The following is a 23,567-nucleotide window of genomic DNA, read 5'->3' as shown; positions in this document are numbered from 1 at the left end:
TCCAGCTCCCGCCTCTGCGGGCTCCCCGGGGCAGGCGCCGGCCTCCTGAGGGGCGGGAGGTGTCGCCCCTCACCCGCGCCGGGGCGCCGCGCCTCCAGCGGCCGCGGTGGCGCTGCCGAGCAGAGCCGGGCGCTGGGCGCCGAGCGCCGGCCGCCAGCCCGCCCGCACTCCCTCCCCGGCCGGCTGGCTGGCTGCGCGCACGGCGAACATGGCGGCGACGGTGGGGCGGGACACTCTACCTGAGCACTGGTCCTACGGCGTCTGCAAGGACGGGAGAGTCTTCTTCATCGAGTAAGGGGGAAGGGGTAGGGGGTGGCCCTGCTCCTGCCGCTTCCCGCTCGCCTTTCTCCCTCCCGCCCGGCCGGCCGGGGGCCGCACGCAGTCACTAACAGGTGCATGTTTTCCGCTTCTCCCTCCCAGCGACCTGACCCGCACCACCACTTGGCTGCATCCTCGCACCGGGGAGCCCGTCAACTCCGGCCACATGATCCGCTCAGGTGGGTGCCGGAGAGCGGCGGGAGGGCTGCACCCCTAACGGCTGCTCCGCTCGCTCTCCTCGCCTCCCTCCCCGCGGTCAGCGAGGCACCTCGGGGCCGCGGGCGAAGTTCTCACCCGTCCTTCCCCGCTTTCTTTCTTTTTCTCTCTCTCTCCCCGCTGCCTTGCAGACCTGCCCCGCGGATGGGAGGAGGGCTTTTCGGAGGAGGGCGCCAGCTACTTCATCGAGTGAGTACTGCCCTGCCCCGCGCCGTCCATCGGCGGTCGATGGCGGGGGGCGCTGGCGGCGCGGCCCCGGCCCGCCCGCGGGGGCGCCTCAAACGCCGCGCCGTCTTCCGTTCCCCCTTGTGCCCCCCCAACCTGGCACGTCCTCCGGTTTCACTAATGACCAACGCGAGGGAAAGTGACATCGCGGTGGGTGCGCGGGTTCGGCGGCGGATGGGGAAAGTTGGCTGCGGTGAGCGGAGGGATGTGTGGATCCCCTGGCTGCTGCGCTCTCGCTGTGGCTAGCAACAGGTTTCCCTCGAGGCGGCTCTTCAGTTTGCTGGGTTTTTTGTGCGTTGGTTTATCCCTCCTCTTCCCCCCTTCTCTCTTCCTGGTAAAGTGCAGTTTGTGGCAGGTGGAGCGACGCGTTGCTGAGCACGGGTTATGGTTAAAGGTGGATGATTGGTTTTGGGTTTTATTTTCAATGGCTCGTGGCTGTGGATGCAGCACTGGGAAGTTTTGAAAGCGAAAAGCTTTTTCAGTGTTTCTTAACAGAGACACGGCTGAACACATGGAGTTGACTTGCCTGAGCTGGTGGTGACCACTGTATCTTTCATGTAGCATATCCAGAGAACAGTTAAAAACTTGAGATGTTCTGTCTATTTAAGGCTCTTTTATTCTATGAGATGCAAGCAAGTTGCAGTAAAATAGGATAATTAAAAGAACTTCTTTCAAATATTACATATATAAGGCTTTTACAGATGTGAGCACTGATGTAATAGTAGAGGTTTAATCAAATCAGTAAAACTCTGTTGCACACTGGATATAGAGTTGTGTGTCATGATGTTTTCGCATTTTCCTTTGGAAATCTGAGTACATGGCGAATTCAATGAAACTGACAGAAAAGCACTGGGAAACAGTCTATCTTATTGCTTTAGGGCAGAATCGGAGCAGTTAACCCAGGTATAGTCCCCTATAACTGCTGACAGCTGTCTTGTAGATGTCTGCTTTTGAAATGCCTGCAGAGTGTATTCCAAAACCTTTGATGGACTTGAGGTTTTTAGTAAAGATCAAACTTCAAAACCGTACTGGGCTAGGTGAAGGAAAACATCATTAATAACCTTGCATGGTAGGATGTTTATTAAATAAAATTTCCCATGATTCTAGAATGTTGGGGTTTTTTTCCCTGCGAAGGACAAAAATGGTAGTCAGTCCCTCCTTGGCAGAGCTAGAAAATTCCTTACAGTGCTGGTCTGGGCAGTTAGTTTAGCCCTTGATTTGTGAATAGGAGATAACAGCAAGGCATTGGAGAGCAGTTGAATACCACTTATAGCATCCACCCTTTAACTGTGGCTAGCCTGTTGAAAGAAAGGAATGCAATATTATTCTGGTTCCATAGGTGGCCGGTGGAAATCTATATTAAGATAACTGCAGGGGTCTGTAAATGTAGTGTAAACAGATCCTTTACACAGGTACAGCAACACAAACTTCTTCTTTTCTTCGTAGTAATACATCTATGTGATTTTTCTGTCCTTTCTGGAAGCTTACTAGTGCAATTTTAGAACAGCTTAAATGCCTTTTCCCAGCTGCTCTATTTGGAAGACCATTCTCGTGCCTTGTTTGTCAGGCAATTGCGAAACTTTAAATTTCTGATTGTTAAATTATAGTTGTGTGCAGCGCATTGTCATAACTTGTGCTAATAGCATTCTTTAGCTTGGGCTGGAATTGCTGCAGGAAAGGCAATAAAGAATGCAGAGTGTATTTTACAGAGTAATTGGATAAACTTGACTATCTTTAGCCAAGCAAAGTTTTGTGAGCAGCAGTAGCACTTTTTTACATAAATCTGTTCATCTGTGCTACTTCAGACCAGAGATTCACCTGATGCAGTATCCTCTTCAGCAGTCGTACTTCCCCCACAGCACTGCTCTAGCCTCTCTATTTTCAGCTTAGAGGCCTTCTGAGCCTAGTGGAGTTTCTCAGTTTATTTCCATGAACATGTTGAGCTATCCTTGTGCTCATGTAAACATCAGCATCCTTAGATGAGGCTTTCTGTACCTCACTGCTCTGTTCCTTTCTCCTGTGTTGTTTCCACGTGATGAGGTTCAGCTTACAGAAAAGGTTACTGGTCCCTAAATGCATGATTTCACATGTTGTACTATTCAGTTTTCTGGCATTCCAGCTCAAACCCATGAGCTCTCCCATGTAACTACCCAGTCCTCCTTATACTGGCAGTAATTTCCAGTCTGGTGTCATCCACAGAAATTTCATGGGCACGTTGTCACTCCATGGCTACTAGTTTATTGAAGAGTGTCAGGAGGAATGCTACAGATAACCCCTCTCTCGTGATAATTTCCACTATTAATACAACCTATTGTAGTTTTTCCTCTTTGGTCAATTTCTTTATGAATCTTATAAGTCTTATTTCTATTTTAAGTATTATTATGTCTCTAATGAGATAATTTCAATTTTAAATGTTTTCATGTGGGACACAGTATCAGATATTTTATATAGGCTAACTCCACTTACATAAGTGATTTCTGGTACAGCAGTAATCAAAACATTAGCTATAACATTGGATGTGAGCCATCTTTGACTTAAAATTAGTGAATCCTATGTCCATTTTCCATGTCTTTATTACTTTATTTGGTACTACAGACAACCTTGAAACATCACATAATAAAATAAAGGTTTAGAAGCTTGTCAAGCTTAATATCAAAACCAGTACACTTTTCCTCCCTTTCCACATACTGGGAATTTGAAAATTGTCGAAACTCCACTTCTGTGGTAGAAGCTTTCCAAATTAATGATCTCTGGTTTATAATGGTTTTTGTATCTTAGTGCTGTTCTATAGTTAAGCAGCTTTGTTGTAGTTTGAGGGTGACTATTTTCCATTTGGTTATTTACTTGAGCTGTTTATCCAAAATCACATCTCTTAGTTTTGTTTTGCTCAACTAAATAAGCTGTGTTGTTTGTCCAGGCCTTAAAAAAGGACCCTCTGTCTGATTATCCTGTGGTTATTCTCTACACTTCTTGCAAAATTAAGTCATCTTTGTTGTGTGTGAGTGAACAGAATCATACTTTGGAGTGAGCTGTTGTGAGACTCTTAAGCAACAAAAGTGCTTTCTTGGCTCTAAAAATTTCTCAGTTTTCTACGTTTTAGGTTGTTTGCCTATTTGGGGAAGACACCCACACTGACAGCACGTGTGAATGCTGTCAGTTTACTGACAGATCTTTCTGACATCTTTATTTTCCTTTGCTGCTTTAACTTTTAAGATTGTAATTTATATTAGGAAGCCATCTATGAAGCTACATTCTAATTCTTCCCATATATGTACGTGCATGTCTTCCTGACTGATTTTCTCTGTTCTTCTTATTCCTCAAGTTTTCTTCATAGTAGCAAACTCTATTAGTGCAGTGCTTCCTTTTATCCTAAAATCACTAAATAAAACATTAAATAAATAATGTATAAACTGTTTTTTCAGGATTTCCATTTAGTAGTTTTGGTAAAGTCTCTGTGTCTAAAAGTATCATGGGTGTTTTGTTTTCTGATTTTGAGTGCCAGGAAGAGCCTACGTTACTCTTTTCTGTTTCATTTGTTCGTTTGTTTGTTTGCTGATGTTTTTAAAGGATGTTGCATTTGTTGGGCAATGGCTTTATGTTACCAGTCACTGTAGAAAAGTTATTGCTGAGCATATGTGGAACTCAATGAGAAACTGACAATGTGTGGTCTGGTTTGTTTCTGGTAGTTGGGTTGCCGATGTGAAGTGGTAAGTGATTGGCAGACTCTTTCTGGGGAAGGAGATGTGACATGCAAGAAAAATAGTGACTGATGGAAAAACAGTGCATGTATGCATTATAATGCAGGCTTTTGTTTCCATTTACTTTTTATCTTTTTCTGATCATCCAGAAGACATAGGGAAGTTGGAAAGCTTTGAAAGTCTGGAATGGTTCTTTTGTTACCTTCTTACACCTTTGAAAGATTGAGATGAGTATTGATGTCAAGGGAGCCATTATTCCAGTATTAGATACCTAACTGGCCTGTATTAAAGTATGTTAAAAAAATGTACTGCTACTAGAGAAGTTGTTTTAGGATGCTGCAATAGTACTGCACATCTCAAAGGTAATACTGCATTTGAATTGTAGCCTAAAATAAAGAACAAGAAAGCGGAAATTAGCATTTAAATATCTGAAGTTAACCCGTTATTTATTTATGAAGAATTTTTTTTTGGTCCAACTTGGCCTCTTCCTTAGTTTGCAGTGGATGACCCACAATAAAACTTTTTATGAAATCACCATTGTTCATGCAATAGTCTGTAGCTCTTTGCAACTGTTATACTTTAATTCTTTTATTTAGGTTTTATTGTGCTTAGAAAATACGAGTGGTACGTATTTCAAGTAATTGGAAATAGTAAAAGAGCAAAGAACACCCAAATTGAGATCTGCCTTTGTAACTTTGTTTCTGCCATGCCAAATGCATATGTTCAGTACCAAGTCACTGAAAACTATACAAGGGCTCTTATTACCTGATGTGGGCTATAGATGATACGCAACTGATGATTATTTAATCACAGAAGCCCAAAGGGAAAGAGACCATCTGGATTATTGAGTTCAGTCCTTTTGATTATCTAAGAAGATTGTTTTAGAATCTTATTTATAAATTTAATCAACAGGTTTCTTCTGCCCTGCAGAAATTCCTGTCTTCCCCACTCCTAGTTGGGTATTGAGGACTGTTTCTTTTTTGTGGCTGCTGAGGTGGATTAAAGCACTGCTTACTGTATTACCTACTTATGTGTTTCATGGCCTGTTGTAAACATAAATTATGTTTTCGTTTTTTTCTTGCTCTATTTTCCATTATGGTTATCGCTGTACAAGCAAAAGATACTGGAATACTTAACTATTGTAAGGAGCAGTGATGTCCTTCATCATGAGATCTTCAATATAGGTTATGTCCTTCGTGGGTCCTGAACCCATGTTTAGATAAAAGGTTAATAAATTAGTGTTTAAGTAAGTATATGAACCAATATGAAATCCACCTAAGAGGGACTGGCCTGTGAGGTACTTCACTTTGATGTTGATGTGTATAACTAGTGTGAGTTGTGTGGAGTTCCTGAGGTGGAATAAAAATTATGTCGTTGGAACCACATCAGAACTTCATCAACCAGGAGTGAAGGTGTTTACATCATCACTAGCAAATTTGAGGACAGTCTCTGACAAAATGAAAGGACTTTGTGTGCTGCAAAATGTCATGGAGAAACTTTCAGGGGAAGAAGCCTGGACTAGTTCCACAGCAATGGGTAAAGCTCTAGTTTGGGTAAATCTTGATGGGCACCATCTGCAGCAATCCGTAGATTATGACTGGTTACTAGAATTCAATCAGGAGTTCCCCTTGAGGGGATTAGACTTCATAGAGATAATTTGTACTGATGGAAAAGCGGATATGAAATTGAGAAGTGGAAGAAAAATGCTAGAGCTGCCTTTTGTGTTGAAATAGGAGGGTAGGGAAGCTGTCCCATCCTGCAGTTCTGCAGAAGCGATGGATGGTCTTGAGCGGCCTCTACTGGTTCACTGGCAGGAAATGAGGCAGCCAGAGAAAAGCTCCCGCGATGCAGGTGAATCTGTTTTGGTGTTTATTGTTATTATTTTTTAATTTCTTATAAGACAGTGTTCCATTTGGGCAATGGGAGAAAAAAAGAACTATATACAGTAACAGTAAATAGTATTGCTTGTATGAATTTCTCTATATCTCTCTTCTTATACTTTATTCTCTGGTTCTGGGCTTGATCAGATATCCTGTTCGATAAATCGTGTTCTCCTGGATAGTGAACAGTACTGAGCTGGCAGTGTTGGACCTGCTGGGTAAATAGAACAGCTCTGTTTCGTTCAAGTGGTGTAAACAAGTAAGTGTCCTTTTTCAGTGACAGTTAAAATGACAGATTACTCCGTAAAGAGTGAAGTAAATGCTGATAAATTTGTACTCATGTAGAGACTGCTGATGAGTGCAGACAGCAGAAGAAGTACTTTGTAGTTTAGCTCCCAGAATGTGGGAAAAATGAAATTCATGCTGCCTGAATTTCAGAGCACCCTCTGGAAAACCAAGCTTGGAATTGTGCATAAGGAAAATACCATGCACGATTTGATTCAGCGATGTATATGAATGAAGAGGAATACTGTGTGCGTTCCTTGCAGGACGGAGGAGTGTATAAGGGTAGGTGCTGGGTTTTGTTTGTTTTTAAGGAAAGGCTGCATCAAAAAAGTACTTAGCTTGGTTTGTGAATCCTTGTTTGCCTTCCAAAATGCACGTGTTGGAAAACTGAATTTTGACTACCTGGAGGCCAGCAAGGATAGCATGCACTTAAAGCATAATTCCCGTTAGCTTGAGATGTTTTTTTGAGTGTTGAACACTTCTGAAAATCAAAGTTGGCTGGGAAACAGAGGAACATTCTTTTGTTCTGGTTGGGGTTATACGGCTTGCTTGTATTGTAGCTCAGAAACAAGGGTATGAACTGGTTCTTCAGAGCTGCCACCATCCACATTTTGTTCGGTATGCATTCTAGCTTCTTTAACATGATCTGTCCGTCATTCATTTAGCCTCTTTGCCAAAGTAGTGTCATCTTCTGCTTTCATTGAATCTTTGCACAGGTGAACATGCGCGTATGTTTTAGGAAGCTGCATGTTGCAGTGAGGGTTTTAATATTTCTGAAAATGTGTCTAAAATGTAGAGATTAAAAGTAAATACAGTTGTACTGAGTATATATTACTATAATATTAAAAATAGTTTTAATAATATTGTGTTACATTTCAGACTGCTTTTAGAAGTGTGCAGTAGTCTACGGAATCATATGAGGAAGTATTCTATTCAACGCTTTTAATTTTGTTTTACTTTTTACCCATTATCTGCCAGAATAGAGAGAATCTCAAATATTTGGGATGACACATTCTTGATACTAATACTACATGTTTTGTTGAATACTAGTGCTTCTTCAATGTATCAGTAGCTGTTAAACACTCTAGCAACTGGACCTAGCTAAAAGGATTATCTGTCTGCAGGCAAACGTATCATGCAAGATGTTTTTGTATTTTATAATGAAGCAAGAAAGTACCTTTTCCAGGAAAGTGTGGCAAGACTAAAGAGTCTTAGCAAGTGCTTTATTGCGAGAGAAGCGCGTACTGTGAAGTATGTGGATGAGTTTTCATTTTTTTTTTCCTCCCAGGTTCTATGCCCTGCATTTTCCCATCATCCTGTTTGCTGCAGAGAGGTTATACTAAAATGAGGGGTTTTTACCGCGCCACCGCTCAAAGTTTGCCATCATCTCAAATACTTACATTTCATCAGTATAGATTTAAGTGTACTGCTTCAGTATTATACTACTGCATCCCTGCAAAGGCCAGCTTGAATAATGTGGTGTCACATTTACTTAATATCACATCCAATTCTATCCAGTATGACTGTTCTTTCTAATTTACTGTTAGATCTAATTTCTTTTGTCTTTGCCTCCTAGATATGCTTTTTTTTAAAAAAAATGTTTTGGTTTGTGGTGTTTGTTTATTTGTTTATTTTTGACTTTGTCTTGGATAACAGTAAAGTATGGGGCTAAAACCTCATTTTATTTCTAATTTGTCTTTTCCTGCAGCATTATTAGACAGTTTTATGAAGTCTGCTTTGAAATACTGTCCTTAGAAACAGAACTTTTAATTTAAAAGCAGATTTATAATTAAAAATGTTAAAATCTAAGAAGAATCTGGTAACATGCCCAACCCTTTTTTTTTATTGCCTGCCGTGTAGTATTTGGCAGGAACGTCACGGGCTTGTCTAGACAGGTATAAAAGCTTGTTACCAATACGTAGTAGGTATGTGCTTTTCTGCCTGAAGTTTTCTATTTAAACCCTCATTTTCCTTATTGCTTATCTGTATCTTTAAAGGTTTTATCTTTAGTTTAATAGAAAATACAACCAAAACCACCACAGCTTCTAAAATGAGATTTGGATATGCTGCTGAAATGAAGCATTTGAGTACTACTAGATTTTATTTACAATTCTTTGATAAGTGAGGACTTTTATTATATTTTACTTCCTAGAGGCCAAATATCCTGAACTAAGAGCAAAGTACTGAGCATTTTCAAAATACATGTTGATTCTGCAACCTGCAGGTGATTTTTTTTTTTCAGAAGCTCTTCATAGACTGTGATTGTCAAGCATGACTAAGCAGAAGAGCTGCTGTTAATTTTCTACTTTATTTAATCTGAAAAAATGTAGTTACTGGCTTTTTGCAAACTGCAATTGTTTCAAAATGTCATAGTTTCACAGTCATCTTCAAACAGGAAAAATGCTTGAGCAGTAGCTTTCATTGAATTTTGTGTTTACTCTGTTCTTTACTCTTTGCAGTTACTCCTCTGTCCTTTTTCTAGACAGAAGAAAGACTCATTTTGATTAATGTCAAATATCGATATTAATGTAATGGAGAGAAATGAAAAACTAGAATTACTTTGTTTATGAAGCATATAAATCAGAGTGCAAAAGGCAAATGTGATTTTTTTTTTTAAGTAAGTGTCTTTTTAGGCTAATTTTTAGGTGTTTTATATGTGTGCTCTGCACATTAACCTTTTAGGGCTTCAGTTCAATACCTGCTTTGGATCAAAGGAGAAGAAATACGGCTTATACTAATACCTCGAATAATATATCTCTTAGATCTGTTTCAGCAGAATGTTTAAACACATCTGCAAACAGAACTATGCTAATGAATGTGACTCACTGTATGTGATTTTTCACTTGATTGGTCAAGCAGCATTAGTAATATTTTCTTTATATTTTTTCTTAAGATCAGGAGTTATAACATTAGCTGTTTGCATGGTGAAATAAGACTGACAAAATCTAGATGTAGGAAGTTGTTCCATGGAAGACATGGTGGTTCAAAACCATGTTCAATTGCCTGGGATAACTTAAAATTGAATTAATAAAAATTAGCTGCAAAATGGTGAAAACTCTTTTTCTTAAAGGATGGTTATCACACACTTCATCTTTATTGTTACCACCTCGTGATCCTTTTTATTTTTTATTTAAAGCGAGAACTTTGCGAACATGCCATTTTTTTTAATGTGAAGTTGTTGCTTGCTTTTCAGTTCAGATAATGATACTGTCAAGTGGCTTGAGTAAATATTTTTATTTCCTTCCTTGCAAATCATAGGTTGCCACTGTTCTTTAAATGCTACTTTTGTGCTTTGTTAGTGCAACGATTTATTCCTTCAACACTGTGCATATTATTACCCCCAGTATGGAATTTTTAAATAGCCTGACCTCTTTCCTTTTGCTTTTCCAGTTAGCTATGTAGTGAGTTGCAGTTTGAGCTCATTTATATTTAAAAGGAGAATAAAAATCTTTATTCTTGCCTCATGGGAAATCATTATATGAAATTCTTTTAATAAACAGATGACAGGTATCAAGTTAGGCTTTGGTATGCTCCTTTAACAGTGTATTTAGTCCTTTCAGTTGAAATATGAAGTGATAAATCTTTACTTCATCATGGTGTTAGAATTAGTGTAATAGATACACTTCAGTGTCACTGGCTGTTTTTTCTCCTCTTAATGCTGACTTGTTTGGGAAGGTGGACAGTCTCCAGATGAAGTCTTGAGAGTTGCATTTCCATGCCTTTGGAGACTATTGCATTGTCTAAGGAAATATTGAAAGAAGAGAATGGAGGAAGGATAATTGAAATTACTGAGGTCTATGACAATGTCCTCTGACACAAAAGTAAACCAGCATTTGCTTTTATGACTTTCAGTCAGAAGCAGTGTTCGTGTTGGATACTATGGGTTGTTTCAAGTTTATGGGGGAGTTACAGTAGCCCCTTCCCCTAAATCTATGTCCTCTTTCTGCAGCTTTTGCTGCGTTAGTACTGCTTGTAAGGAAGAAGTTCATGGTGTTTTCGTTTTTCGATTGACCAGTCGGCTATTGTGCCTGAAATCCTTGTCATTTCACTGGTTAAACATGTGGTTCTGGTAGCATATAGGTAGCTGGATAATGAGGTACCTGGAAAACTGCAGAGATGAGCAGGTAAGGCTCAAGTGAACAATGGAGCTATATGTATCAGCCACTGCTGGGGAGAATTAATTCTTGAGTGAGTGGTGAACAGGATGTAAAATTTAGTAATGTTGAAGGGTTGGAAAGCATTGGCTTAAACTAGCTGCAAATAAACTATTAAATGGTATTGATAGCTAAGGTGGGTTAAATACAGAAACCAAGGAGGAAAATTGAAGTTTCTGTGTATGGGTAATGTGACTTTTCCTTCACCAGAAAAGTAGGGGAGCTACAGGAGCCCAGTGTTTTTACAACTCATCTTCCTCCATAGACCTAATAGAGGAACTACAATTAGCAATTTGAGGGGTCTCTCTGATTAACAGTGTGCTGTTCCCGCGTAACTGTGGTAGGCAGACAGCAACAGCAAAAGCTGACGTAAACTGTCGTTTCTGGAAGTCAGATTAAGTGTAGCCTGAAATATTCGAAAGAAGTAGTTGTAGATTGTGTTTTGAAGTAGTGAGTAGAGTGGCTACACGAGTTTGGGTAGGGAGGTGAGAAGAGTGTTTAGTCTGTCTTGTGGCTATTTCCTGAGTGGTTTCTGTAAATATGATGAGGTACATTGTAAATAGGCCTGCTTTCTTTTTTGTTTGTTTGTTTGTTTTTCTCCTTTTTTTTTTTCTTCCCTTTTTCTTTTCCAGATAGTGGCCTGAGTGACTAATGTTTGCTTCCTTTAGAAAGAAAATTTCAAATGGTTTATTTCTGATTAATTTTTAATATCTCTATGATTAGAAGTACAACAATAAATTCTATTAATGAGATGAATAAACTGTGAGAATTCTAAATGAGGTATTGCAGAAAGAGTCAGTTTTCCCCAGAATGTGAATGATAAATAAGCTCTTTTGCTTTTCATCTTATCTTTTTGGAATTTCATTAATGATAACAAGCGTGTTTTCTACCTGCTGTGTGGTCTGTGTAAAGATTTTGGATGAAACTGAATTAGTGAGACATGCTGAAAATGCTGTTCTTGGTGAATTTTGGAATTTGTAAAACATGTAGGTGAAAATACAAAATAAATTCAACATGATTATATATTCAATTGATTTAATAAAGTTCTTAAATATTCTGTCACAAGGTTTCTTCATTCTGCAATGGTACAAAAATCTGGGAGATTGTTGAGACCTCTGCAAATATATTTAAAATTCTGCTGTATTATTTTGTGTGTTTCATTCAGCTCAGCAGCTTCCATACCAATTAACTTGACATTCCATTTATTTTGGCTACTGAAGTTTGTAGTGAAAATGTGAAACTGCAGTGTCTTTTCTACCAGGAAGGTGAATAGAAATATGAAGAAGGTAAGAATTCAGAGTGCTATGGCCTGTGAAAAGTGCCCATGTTAAGAATTAGAATGGAGAAGTAGTGTTAGGAAAGCCCCAATGTTTCCACCTGGTTTGAAGGTAGTGTGCTTGTATCGTACTTGTTTTGTGACCTTCTCTATTTTGAGCTCTATTTCAAAAGCTATGAAAAATGTATCTGGACATCCCATGTAGGGGTGGATTATTGTGATAAAAATCCAAACTTCCTGGAAGCTTTTAACTACTTGTGGGATAGACAGAACAATTTCTGTCTAATGATAAAACTTAGTTTTTGTGGGGAAGTAGAGTAAGTAAAGTTGGCATTAGTTTAACTGCTTCATTATGTCTTCATAAACGAAATGCTGTTTATGAGATATACTCTGCTTAACCACTGGAGAGCTTTTGCTTTTGGGTTTTTCTGTATTTTGCAGATGAAATCCTTCAGTGGATATTTCGTGTCACACATGTGTTTCCAGAAATGAATGTTTGTTGATCTGGTTAGAGGTCACAAAGCAACTTACATTGAGGCAGGAAATACGTGGGTCCTCCTTGCATTTCACTCCTGAAGTGAGCTAAAATAAAATGTCTTATTAGTCCTGGGTTCAGCAGCAGCAGTCAGTTTTTCTTCTTCTTAGTAGCTGATGCAGCACTGTGTTTTTGACTTTTGGCCTGGGAAAAATACTGATAAAGCTGGTGTTTTCAGTTACTGGTCAGAATGTTTACCCTGACCAAGGACTTTGTGAGTCTCATGCTCTGCCAGGGAGGAGGAGAAGCTGGGATGAAGCAGAGACAGGACACCTGACCCAAACTAGCCAAAGAGGTATTCCATACCACAGCACGTCATGCCCAGGATGTAGAATTGAGAGTGCCCGGAAGGGCTGGATCACTGCTGGGTGGGGGCGAGGTACCGGTCGGTGAGCAGTTGTATTCTCTTGCTTGTTATTTCCTTTATCATTATTACTATTAGTGGTGGCAGTAGTGATTTGTGTTATACCTTAGTTATTAAACTGTTCTTATCTCAACCCGTGGGAGCTGCATTCTTTTGATTCTCCTCCCCGTCCCTCCAGAAGTGGAGGGAAGAAAGGTGGGGGGGGAAGTGGACTTCGTGGTTCTGATTTACGGCCTGGGCTTAAACCACGACAATGTGATAAAAATGATGTATTTTTTTTTTGAGTGCTTCAGATAATTTTAAGTAGCAAATCTTGATTTAATTTTCTAGTTTCAAGCTAGTTTTAATCTAGAACCATGTAATTTCTTTTCTTCCATTCCTAGTGGGTCATAAATTGCAAAAAGAAAAAGCAGGGTGTGTTCCTATTATTTTTGCTTCGCTTCTGACATAGCTGTTAACTGATTTAGCTGAATAAGAAGAAGAAATATTTCCTCTGTGCCTGTCCAGAAGCTAAAGCATTAAAGAGACTTTTGAAAACTGTTTAGAGGTACAAGAATTACTTTATCACAATATGTTACGGGCAAGTTCAATTAACAAGGATGATGTTAAAATGCAGAGTTTGTGATACAATAGGAAGGGTTTGTGTTGAAATAATGATAGAATCATAGAATAGTTAGGGTTGGAAAGGACCTTAAGATCACCAAGTTCCACCCCCCCTGCCATGGGCAAGGACACCTCACACTAAACCATGTCACCCAAGGCTCTGTCCAACCTGGCCTTGAACAATGCCAGGGATGGAGCGTTTGCAACTTCCTTGGGCAACCCATTCCAGTGCCTCACCACCCTTACAGTAAAGAACTTCTTCTTCATGTATGCATATATTTTGAAAAGCTCATGATACTGTCTCACATAAAGGTCTTGAAAGCAAGTCTTGACGCTTCATCTGCTGTTAGGAAAAAACCAACCACCACCACCCCCTCTCCCTGGAATTTTAAAAGCTAAATGTTAAAAATTGTTATAAAAATAATTATTAAAAATTAATATTATTATAATTTATCTTTGTCATTCTACCTAAGATTGCTTTTATAGTGGCTTCCATTCTTTAAGAAAGATGCAGGCTTCTCATCTTGGAAGATTTGGACAGTGAAGTTATTCCCTCTACTTAATTACTTTGTATCAAAGTGCATTTATGTTAAAATACATTTGTAATGATGTAGCTAGCATCTCCTCCCCAGGCAGAAGGCTCAAGCAGATCACATACTGTCTAGTGGAGGGTTTCTTTGTATCTCGTGCTGGATTAATAAATCTTCTGAGAGGTGAACACTTGCTATCTTTGTAAAACAACATTATAAATATGCTACTTATTGAGACAAATGGCTTTGAGGAGATATTTCTGTAATGGGTATTTTTCTTGATGCCAGGAAAAAACAAGTTGTATCTCTTTTTGAAAAGCTTTGGAAAATGGTGGAGCAATTCTGTCATAAGTCTTTCCTGGAATTTATGCTGTTTCAGCTACTAAAAGGTCAGTCTGAGATTTACAGTAAACTTTTAGCTTGCAGATATTGTTCTGTTGTTTTCCTTTCATTTTTAAAGCATGAGCCTTTACCATTGATTGGGATAAAGATTCTTTTCACTAACTCGATTCTCAGATAGACTAGAGTCACTCTTACAGTGAAGCTTAAATTATTTTTTTTTTATTTTTAAGGTGGATAATCATGAGAATGGCTACTTTCTTGTCAACAGGTGTAACAATTAGAGGAAGAACTTTGTATTTATTCTTCTCCTGTTGTGTTTCAGATTGTCCTTTAGAGTTTTCTAGCTCTCAAGTTGATATCTCGTACGCCCCACCCCCCATGTTGAAAACAGTTTCTACAGGGCATGAAAAACAGCTTTAATTTTAGGTAATGCTTCTCTGGAAATAAAACTTCTAAACGACTATATGAAAAGCAGTTTTTAGAGATGTTCTGTATTGGAATGCAGCTATTTGCGGGTTTGGAAGAAAGGCAGACCAACCCACTCCAGCGGGCTACTGCTTAGTACATAATAATAATAATAATAATGTTAGTGGTTTTTTGTATAGGCTTCTCCTTAGATTGAATGCTAAAGAAGCTTATCTTAAATGTCACAGCTGCCTTTTTGAAGTTGACTTGTATAAGGATTTCCTGTATACTGTGTTGTCTTAATTGCTCAGAGTAGCTGCGAACAACTAAGGGGCCTACAGTAGCTGAATACTTGCCTTGTTTACACAATTGGTACTAGGGATGGTGTAGATACTATAACTGATGGGAAAGGGTTCCTAGTTTCAGGAGAACCAAGATACTTGTGACCTGTGTAATCAATGCCATTTGTTTAAACATGCATACACTGAAGTGAAATTGTAAATGACAGACCTTCTTAGCATTCAAGTGCTCATGGGTTATGAGGAGTTATTTCCTGTAGGGGCTGGGAAATAGTGTTCTCTGCCAGAATGGGTAGGCTGGTGCTGTGGAGAGGAGATTTGCTGAGTCAAGATGGGTGGGTACAGACACTGAGAATTTCCTTCCAGGGTCAGAAGGCAGAGAGACTAAGAGAGCTGCAGACATCCTAAGGCGTCACTCTGTTAGTGATTTGGGATAAATTATGGAGAGAGGAATTTTTGTTAGTATATTCCTGAGGAAGGCTGGTTGAAGAGGAAGCCTCACATGGCTGCATACTACTGACTGGAGACTTCTCCTGTCCTCTCTTAGGTGTGGCTTAACAGCTATTCTAAGGTAATAAGGAAACGCTGATTTCTTCCCCAGCCCATACTGCTCCTTTTATATGGGTGTGTGTGCATACATATTTTTCTTATATTCTGCAGACAGTGGAGGAGAACTGCATACAGCTGTATGGACTGCAGTGTTGATAGGTTGGGATCTTGACCAGATAAATGAGTTTGTAGATCTTCCTATGGCTTTGTTGGCTTTGTTTTACTGAGTGTCTGATAGTTAATTTTTCTTTTAGATAGCAAGACAAGGATGTAGAAATAGACACAAGCTAGGATAACTCTGGGAGGAAATGGTGATTTATTGGTTTAAAAAGAGGTGAAAAGCTTGGTTGTACCAAAAAAAAAAAAAAAAAAAAAAAAAGAAAAAAGAAAGAAAAAAGGCTGTTGGGCTGTAATACCTGGAAAAATGCAGCTTATTGACTCCTGATTTTCTTCCCTTTGAGAATCTTTACTGGAAATGCTGCATGAGGAGAATGATAAAAAATACCTCAAATCCTACTCATCTCCCATGTTGTTGTGCTGTGTTGGTAAACTCTCACCATAATCCTGTGTGGTTTCTGAACTGTCTGAGCAGCTTTGCAGCATGGCTAGCAGGGCTTTGTCCTGAGGAATCTGCACTTAACGTTCAGTGTCAGCGATGTGTGCGTTTCCATGACCATTGTGTGAAGTGTTCTATAACCTGGGGGGCCCAGACTGCTACAAAAATATGGGCTTAGTGCATATATCTGACTCCTCACAGGACATCTTGCATCTCAGCTACATACAAACCGAGTTCTGAGAAAAAAATCAGTGACACTTGTCAAAAAGGATTTAATTTTGTAAAGTTTACATCTGTGCTCTTACAGGTGAAGTAACAGTGATTTCACTAAGGATTGAATGACTGCTTTAAAAGACATTCTTTTTATAACAAGTATCTCAAGAAATTTTCTTGGAACTTGAAATTTCAATTGTAAACTCTGAAAAATACCTTTGTATAAACCAAAAATGAATGGTTTCTCTCTGAAAAGAGAAAGTTTCAGATACTCAAATAATTAAAATGTTTTGTTATTTTCTGTTGTCTGTCTATTCCAAGTGGAAATTTGGGTTTATAGTAGCTTGTGAAAGTGTTGTGTGCGTTTTTAGCTCTTTTTTAACTGTTGCACTGAGGTAAAAATGCTGGTTGAATGTTTTCTTGTCTGACCAAAATACGGTGGGTTTTTTGTTTTTCTCTCAGATTTAACACTTTCAAACTTGCCTATCCACTCCCGCTGCCCAGTGCGGCAGGCATACCCCCACCAGCTCGCTCTGAGTGCTTGTTACAAGCAAGCATCCGTGAAGTATGACCGTGCTCTGGGTTGTTGCAAATTAACTGGCAGCTGAAATATGGTATTCCTGTGCTTACAAACAATTGTTCCCTACTTGAACTGTGTCTTTCAAACACAAAGTAACACCTTTCACAGCTGACTGTTTTCACAGAAGCCGGACGAGGGAAACAAGCTGTTAGTGACTATCCTCATAAATAATCTGGCAGGCTGCCCAAGCAGCCCGAATTGCTATCGGGTGGGAAAATGCAACCAAGAGTGATCTGTTAAAGAATGTGCTCTTAACTGTGCTGTATTGTAGACCCAAGATGTAGATGCAAGACTCCCCCCTCCCCTGGCTAGGCATTAAGATTTTAGTGCCTGGTGAGGTTTGGCCTCAGTTGAAAGGCTCTCTTAGTGGTTTTTCCTTTCGATTTGCTTGCAAATGAACCACTAAATTAATGTTATTTTTGGCAGACTAAGAGTTAAAAAGCAGCAAGAATAAAACCTGTGTGAAAGATGCTGCTTTCAAATAAGGCAGCTGTGGCTGTCACAGTCACTTTTCTGTTAACTGAAAAGTTTGTCGTGGGCTAGCTTTGTTCCATGGGAGAATAAATCTGCTCGATAGTTGTCTATGATTGTAGTTGCCTTTTGATTTTCCTCTTATGTCTGGTGGTACATTTCTGAGAATCTGTGATCTATGGGGATGAGAGTGAAGCAGCCTTGCAAGTTGTCGCCTATTGTTGGAGATGTCAAAGTGCACAGATATTTCCCAGTGAAATTGTTTTTACACGTATTCCTTAATACAAGATTCAAACAGCACAGATTCACTTTTCAGGAATGTGCCGAAGTGACAGTGCTCTGTTTCCAGAACAGCTTTCACCAGGAATTTAATTATGCTTAGATTTATGGGAGGGACCAGATGCTCTCACACTGAAACTCAAAAACCGGAAAATGAAAGAACCACATAGAGAAACTGGGTTCAGGCACTAATGGAAACTCTGAACAATGCCAGCAGTTCTAGTTTAGGTTATTACGAGCTTTTCTTTCTCATTTTAGTTTCAAAATAAGCCCTGAGTGATACAGTCTTGTTTTAAAACTTGCGTTGAAAAACCCAAGGGTGGGCTCCGCAGGGTTCTGCTGTGCCACAAGAGGGCAGTTTTGGTGCCAACTGTGCAGCTACTAAGGAATAAATGTGCTTTTAAATGTCTCACTTTGGATGAATTAATCTGGAAAAACAGAATTGAAATGATACATCATTTCTCCAAGCTCCTTAGTTTCATAATGAAGAAAGTTTGAGATCTTTGTTTTCATAGTTTACATGGAATTGTTGAATGGGTTTTGTAATTACATAAAGCCTAAGAATTCATAATAGAGTTGTGTTAGATTCAGTTTTTGTGTATGGTGAAGTTTATTTAAACGATCTGCGTAGTATTGATTGCAAGGAATTAAGTTGGACATTGAAGAAAATAGGATGCAAAACTGTTTTCCTTTTAGAACCAGTAACTTAAAATAATGTGGTTCAGTGTGGAAGATTGTGATTATAAGAACGGTTTATCCTTTTGTTCTTTTTCTATGAAATACAGGACTAGGTGAAACGTACTGTAAATACAGCAATACAGAGTACTTTAAATAGTGCAAGATATCATCATGCTGTTTTGTGGAGTTTGCATTTTATCGCTGAAGATCAGTGATACTATAAATGGGAGAAAAAACTGTGCATAGTAAGTTCAACCTGCCATTTAATTCAGATGCCCACCCTTTGTAGTGGGGCACGCCACAGTTTCAGTAAGCCCTAGAAGACTCATGTACACCAGTTGCTTCCTGCTTGTACATGAGGATGTCTGCCTGAGATTGCTTCACCACAAGCGCCTGGAACATGCATGTGCCTGTAACCTGTGAGTGCATATCCTCTTAAACAACACGAAGGCGTCCTCCAGCGCGGGCTCTTCTCAGGTGAGAGGCTACATTCATGTACTTCAGTTGTTTATCTTGATTCTGAAACTTGTCATGTGATAAGGGGGCTGTTTACTCATGAAAGAGAGCTGCAGGAGCAGGATGCCAGAAGAGTTTATCCAAGTTGGAATATGCCTTCCTTTGAGCATTCCTCAGGAAATATGGCTGCAAGGAACATCATATAAACCAGATGAATTGTTCTGGCAGGTTCAGTTTGTTATGCCAGCTCAACTAATCTTCAGGGGCTTTCCAATCTCACTGAACACAAACATAATTGTGGTAGGATTTTGTTTGTTTGTTGATTTTGTAGATTGTGGCAATTTAGGCTCATGCTCTTAGGTTGGTGGGCCAAACTTGTGATGAAGACTTTAACAAATACTAGAAAAACAACAGAGAGAATTTGGAAAGTTGATCCAAAAATTCTATTGCAGCAAAATTTGGCTAGATGGTTTTAATGTAATCTATTCTCCACCAAATTCACATTTAAAATAAAAAACCCAACATTTCTTTAATAACCAACTCATGCATTACTAGCTTCAAAGATAATGTCAGGTCTCTGCCTATAAAAACTGAAGTTATGGAAATACCTTTAGCTTTATTTACTTCAGTCACTTGGCATTTTTTGCTGTTGTGTTAACATACTGAAATACTCCAGTTCATAAATAAAATTGTACTGAAATTGTACCTTTAAAAGTCAGCAGTGTGCTGTGCATCAGGAAAACAGACAACTGTGTTTTTATCATTTGGTTCTGCATCATGTCTGCAGGATAATGCGAAAGATGGTTGAAGCCTTCTGAATGCTTTATGTGGAGGCGTATGGTGACACCAATAATTTTTGTACATCAATTAAATAATGGTGATGCTTGTTTCTAATAATGCTGTTCATTTAGATTTGGCATGGTTTGTATTGGGAAACTTTAATTCTTCTGTTGATGTAGTTTTCCATTGGGAATTTTTAAAATTGTGTTGTGTATTTTCCCTGAGATTTATGTGCTTTTGTATAGGATGTGCCTGGTTTTGAGGCTGGCTTGCCAATAATCAGATTACTTCATTGCCTTTTTTTTTTTTTTTTCCCTTTAAAACAAAATTTACCTCACTGGCTTTTTTTTGAAAAAAAAAAAAATTTGTGCAAACACTGTTGTAATGTGTGTGCTTTGAAAGAGGAGGGAGCAAACCTGCATGTTTTTCATTATGTTTTTTCTTTTTTGGAATGCAATTCTGCAGTGTTCCTTCATTTGGGTTTGTTAAAGAATTTTAATCGTTTTGCAATAAGAAGGTGCAAGTGCTGGTAACTCCTGTTGTTTACCCTTAAGGAAGAGGGTTTCAGCTGTTAGAGATTATTAACACTAGGATGGCAATTAAAAGCATTTTACTGATATTTATTTTTAAACCTTTCTAGCTTGTTTTTGCATAGAAATGCAAAAATAGCTAGTTCCAAACTAAAGCTCTATTTTTTTCACAGTGTTAGGGGCAACAGTCAGAAATGTAGAAAATTGCTGGGGATTTGGGGTTATACCTGCTTGTAGAGAAATTCTGTTAAATGAATAAAGGCCAAGTATTTGCAGTCTTTGGCTAGCCCTTCTTGGATTTATAAGGCATGTTCATATAAAAAGTACTGTCATAATTGGCACCAAGTAATTATTGTTTTGAAAGTCTTAATTGAGGTTTGGATTGGATTACTCATGGAATCTCTGTTGTTTTCCTCTATAAATTCTGCTATAAATTGATGTTGAACTGCAGGGGAAGCTGGTAGAAATCCAAAGGTACACACCTCTGCAAGAGACATACTTGCCTGCAGATACGTACATGACTTGGAACTCATATTGCCAGTAAAACACTTTTGAAAAACCCTTCTGTCCTAAATCTAGAGTCTAGGAAGCATGACAGGTTTTGCTAGCTGTATTTAAAAACAAACATACCCTCCCTCTTCCCACACATGCACATGTAGAAATGACAGATCTTAACATTTGCATCAGCGTAGAACTATGGAAGTTGTCTCCGTACACAAGGAAAACCCATGCAGGTCAGAAGTCATGTTTTGGATGGTAAGCTTTTACAAAGATGTTGCTAGTGTAGTAAATATTTCCAGTGGAGGCCTATCCAACAAATCCAAGCAGTAGATTCTGGGGAGGTTCCATTAAAACTTTATGGTTACTTCAAATTAGTAAAGCTCTTGGATGGTACGATAAAGGGCCTTTTGTAGTGTAAAGTATTTGCAGTCAGCCTTATTCAGACAAGACAATGATTGCTTTTGTTTGCATGTGTAATGTAAATGACATTTTTCAAGTAAAGATGTTTAACTTCTGGTGCCTTCAGAATGGCTTTGGAAATAATATCTTCAGCTAAAATGGTGGATTATTGAATAGATTGTAATAGGCTGGATATTTTTCATAATAGAGAATTTAATATCATAACTTCTTTAGAAAAACATTTGTTTGAAACATCTTAAGTCATACATGGGTTTTTTATGTTTTTGAACTGTTAGAACAGTGAATGGTGTGTGTATGTGCTGCCCAAGAAATTTTTACTTGTTTGCACTTTGTAACAGAAGAGGGAAATAATTGTGGAGGGTTGTGTGCAGAATGTGAGTGACTTTTCCTAAACATAAAATGTTTGGACATGAGTTTTTCCAAGAAATTGTTATGAGATTATTGGGCTGTTTACTGGTCTGTGAATGAGTAGACATTAATCTCCACTTCACTGTTATGGTTATTGTATTACTTGACATTGAAAAAAATACAGTAGTGATCAAAACAATCAATATAGCATTGTAGGATGTAAGTAGAACATGTCTACTTTGTGGCTTAAAGCTGGGGCCAAATCCTTAATTTGGCCACGATGCACATGTTCTTACTTGCAGTGCTTTTGCATATGTCTTGTGCTGACATTCTGTTGTGGACAAAATTAGTGTAGAGAGCGCAATACTTAACCATGGGCATCGTATTTCTGAAAAATCCTCTATGTGTGAGTGTTCCTCTATTTCCAGGGTTTTAAAAAGGAGAGAGAAAGGGAGAAAAGTTTTATTTAAGCTGGAGAAAATATCTGTTTGACTGGAGCTAAACATTTTTTTGTGTGTGTTCCTAAAATATACAAATGGCTTGCAATTTCTACACTTGAAGTAATAGAACAAAACCAAAACAATTAATAACACCATATGTATGAAAGCTTTGCTTCTTTATAAATTCTCTCCTATGAACACTTAATAATTAGGAGAATAATAAAGTTATTAAAACCAATAAAAGTTGTTTTTTGTATGACTTAGGACATGTAGTTGTTTTTTTCAACTTTATCTACGAGTGTGGTGGGGTGCTAGAACAGGTTGCAAAAAGAAGTGTAAATGCTCCGTCCCTGGCAGTGTTCAAGGCCAGGTTGGGCAGAGCCTTGGGCAACACGGTCTAATGTGAGGTGCCTTTGCCCATGGCAGGGGGTCAAAACTAGATGATCTTAAGGTCCTTTCTAATCCTAACCATTCTATGAATCTATGATCTCCACATTATTTGTTACATTTAGTACACATATAATAAATAACTAGCACAAAATAAGGTGTCTGTACTGTCCATATGCTAGTTATAGACACTCTTACAGATGTGGACAGTTGTGTTTACTGTCCTGTTTCCCTTATGATTATTATGGGAGGGCAAATCTTGAAATATAGTAGGTGATGTCTGGATTTGTTAATGAATATAAACGTTATTTAGTGATTATTCTGCTGGTGACCTTGAGAGTACCTTTTTACAAAATGAGATTTCTTTAGCAGTTAATGTTCAAACTTGTTATTCATTTTGAGATTTAGGCCTTAGGTTTTTAAACTAAATAGTTAAATTAGTTGGTAGATTATTGCTTCACAATTTTGAATGTTATCAGAGTTGGGCTTCTGTCAGCACTTAAACCTACCAAATTTATATAGCTAAGCTGCTCAAAGTAAGGAAATAGTTCTTGTTTATTTCTGAAGAACATAATAACCGTATATATTTCTTAGGTAATTAGATCCTAGTCTAAAACTTTGTAGAAAGATAGTGTGTTGGTTTTGGTTTTGTATACCTGCATTTAATTTTTGTAGAAGACTTAGATAACCTACCTTGCTATGGCTTAGATTAGTATGCTTATGGTAGTACTGATGTTCATCTTTGTCCTGTCTTACCTCTTTTAATGTCACTGTAGTATACTTGTTGCTTTGTGCATTAGAATTTGCTAGGTCTGTGTAATTGTTACAGTAGCTGAGATTTTGTGTGCCCATAAATTTAGTTGCATCATGTGAATATAATTAACTCTAATTATGTGTGCCTCAAAAGTTCCATTCAGTTATCTGAGTTGTAATCAGCTGAAAAAGTAGTGGAGATACTGTGTTCAACAGCTACACAGAAGAAATGTAGGAATGTGTAAACACTGATCTGACTTATATTGGAAAGTGCTGGACCTCAGTTGCCCGAATTGAGTAGCTCTCCAGGACAAGAAAATCAAAAATCAAAGAAAGATGGAATAGTATCAGTAAGTCAGAATGGTATTGACTGGCACTACGCGTAGAAGGGAACACATGGGAAAATGTTACAGTGTAAAGGAGCAGGATATTTGATAGCATTTCTTCTTATTAATTCTGTAGCTATGGATGTGCTCATTGCTCTCCTAAAATGATT

At 38.6% G+C, this 23,567-nt stretch overlaps 1 protein-coding gene across 1 annotated transcript in view; it reads left to right on the top strand.

Annotated features, from left to right (window-relative positions):
• Nucleotides 1-208: 208 nt before the first annotated feature.
• The window catches only part of PLEKHA7 (pleckstrin homology domain containing A7), a gene marked incomplete at both ends in the record, with an annotated part of 168,407 nt that continues 145,048 nt past the window's right edge, over nt 209-23,567 (top strand). The window contains 3 exons of the mRNA XM_080618768.1: nt 209-291; nt 421-497; nt 666-723. Of these exons, the coding sequence (XP_080474894.1) occupies nt 209-291; nt 421-497; nt 666-723 (218 nt within the window). The remainder of the gene's footprint in view (nt 292-420; nt 498-665; nt 724-23,567) is intronic.

The sequence above is a fragment of the Psittacula echo genome (genome assembly GCF_963264785.1).
Source record: "Psittacula echo genome assembly, chromosome: 5".
Classification (NCBI taxonomy): domain Eukaryota; kingdom Metazoa; phylum Chordata; class Aves; order Psittaciformes; family Psittacidae; genus Psittacula; species Psittacula echo.
The sequence above is the reverse complement of the archived record's forward strand: the minus strand, read 5'-3'. Positions and strand labels throughout refer to the sequence as shown.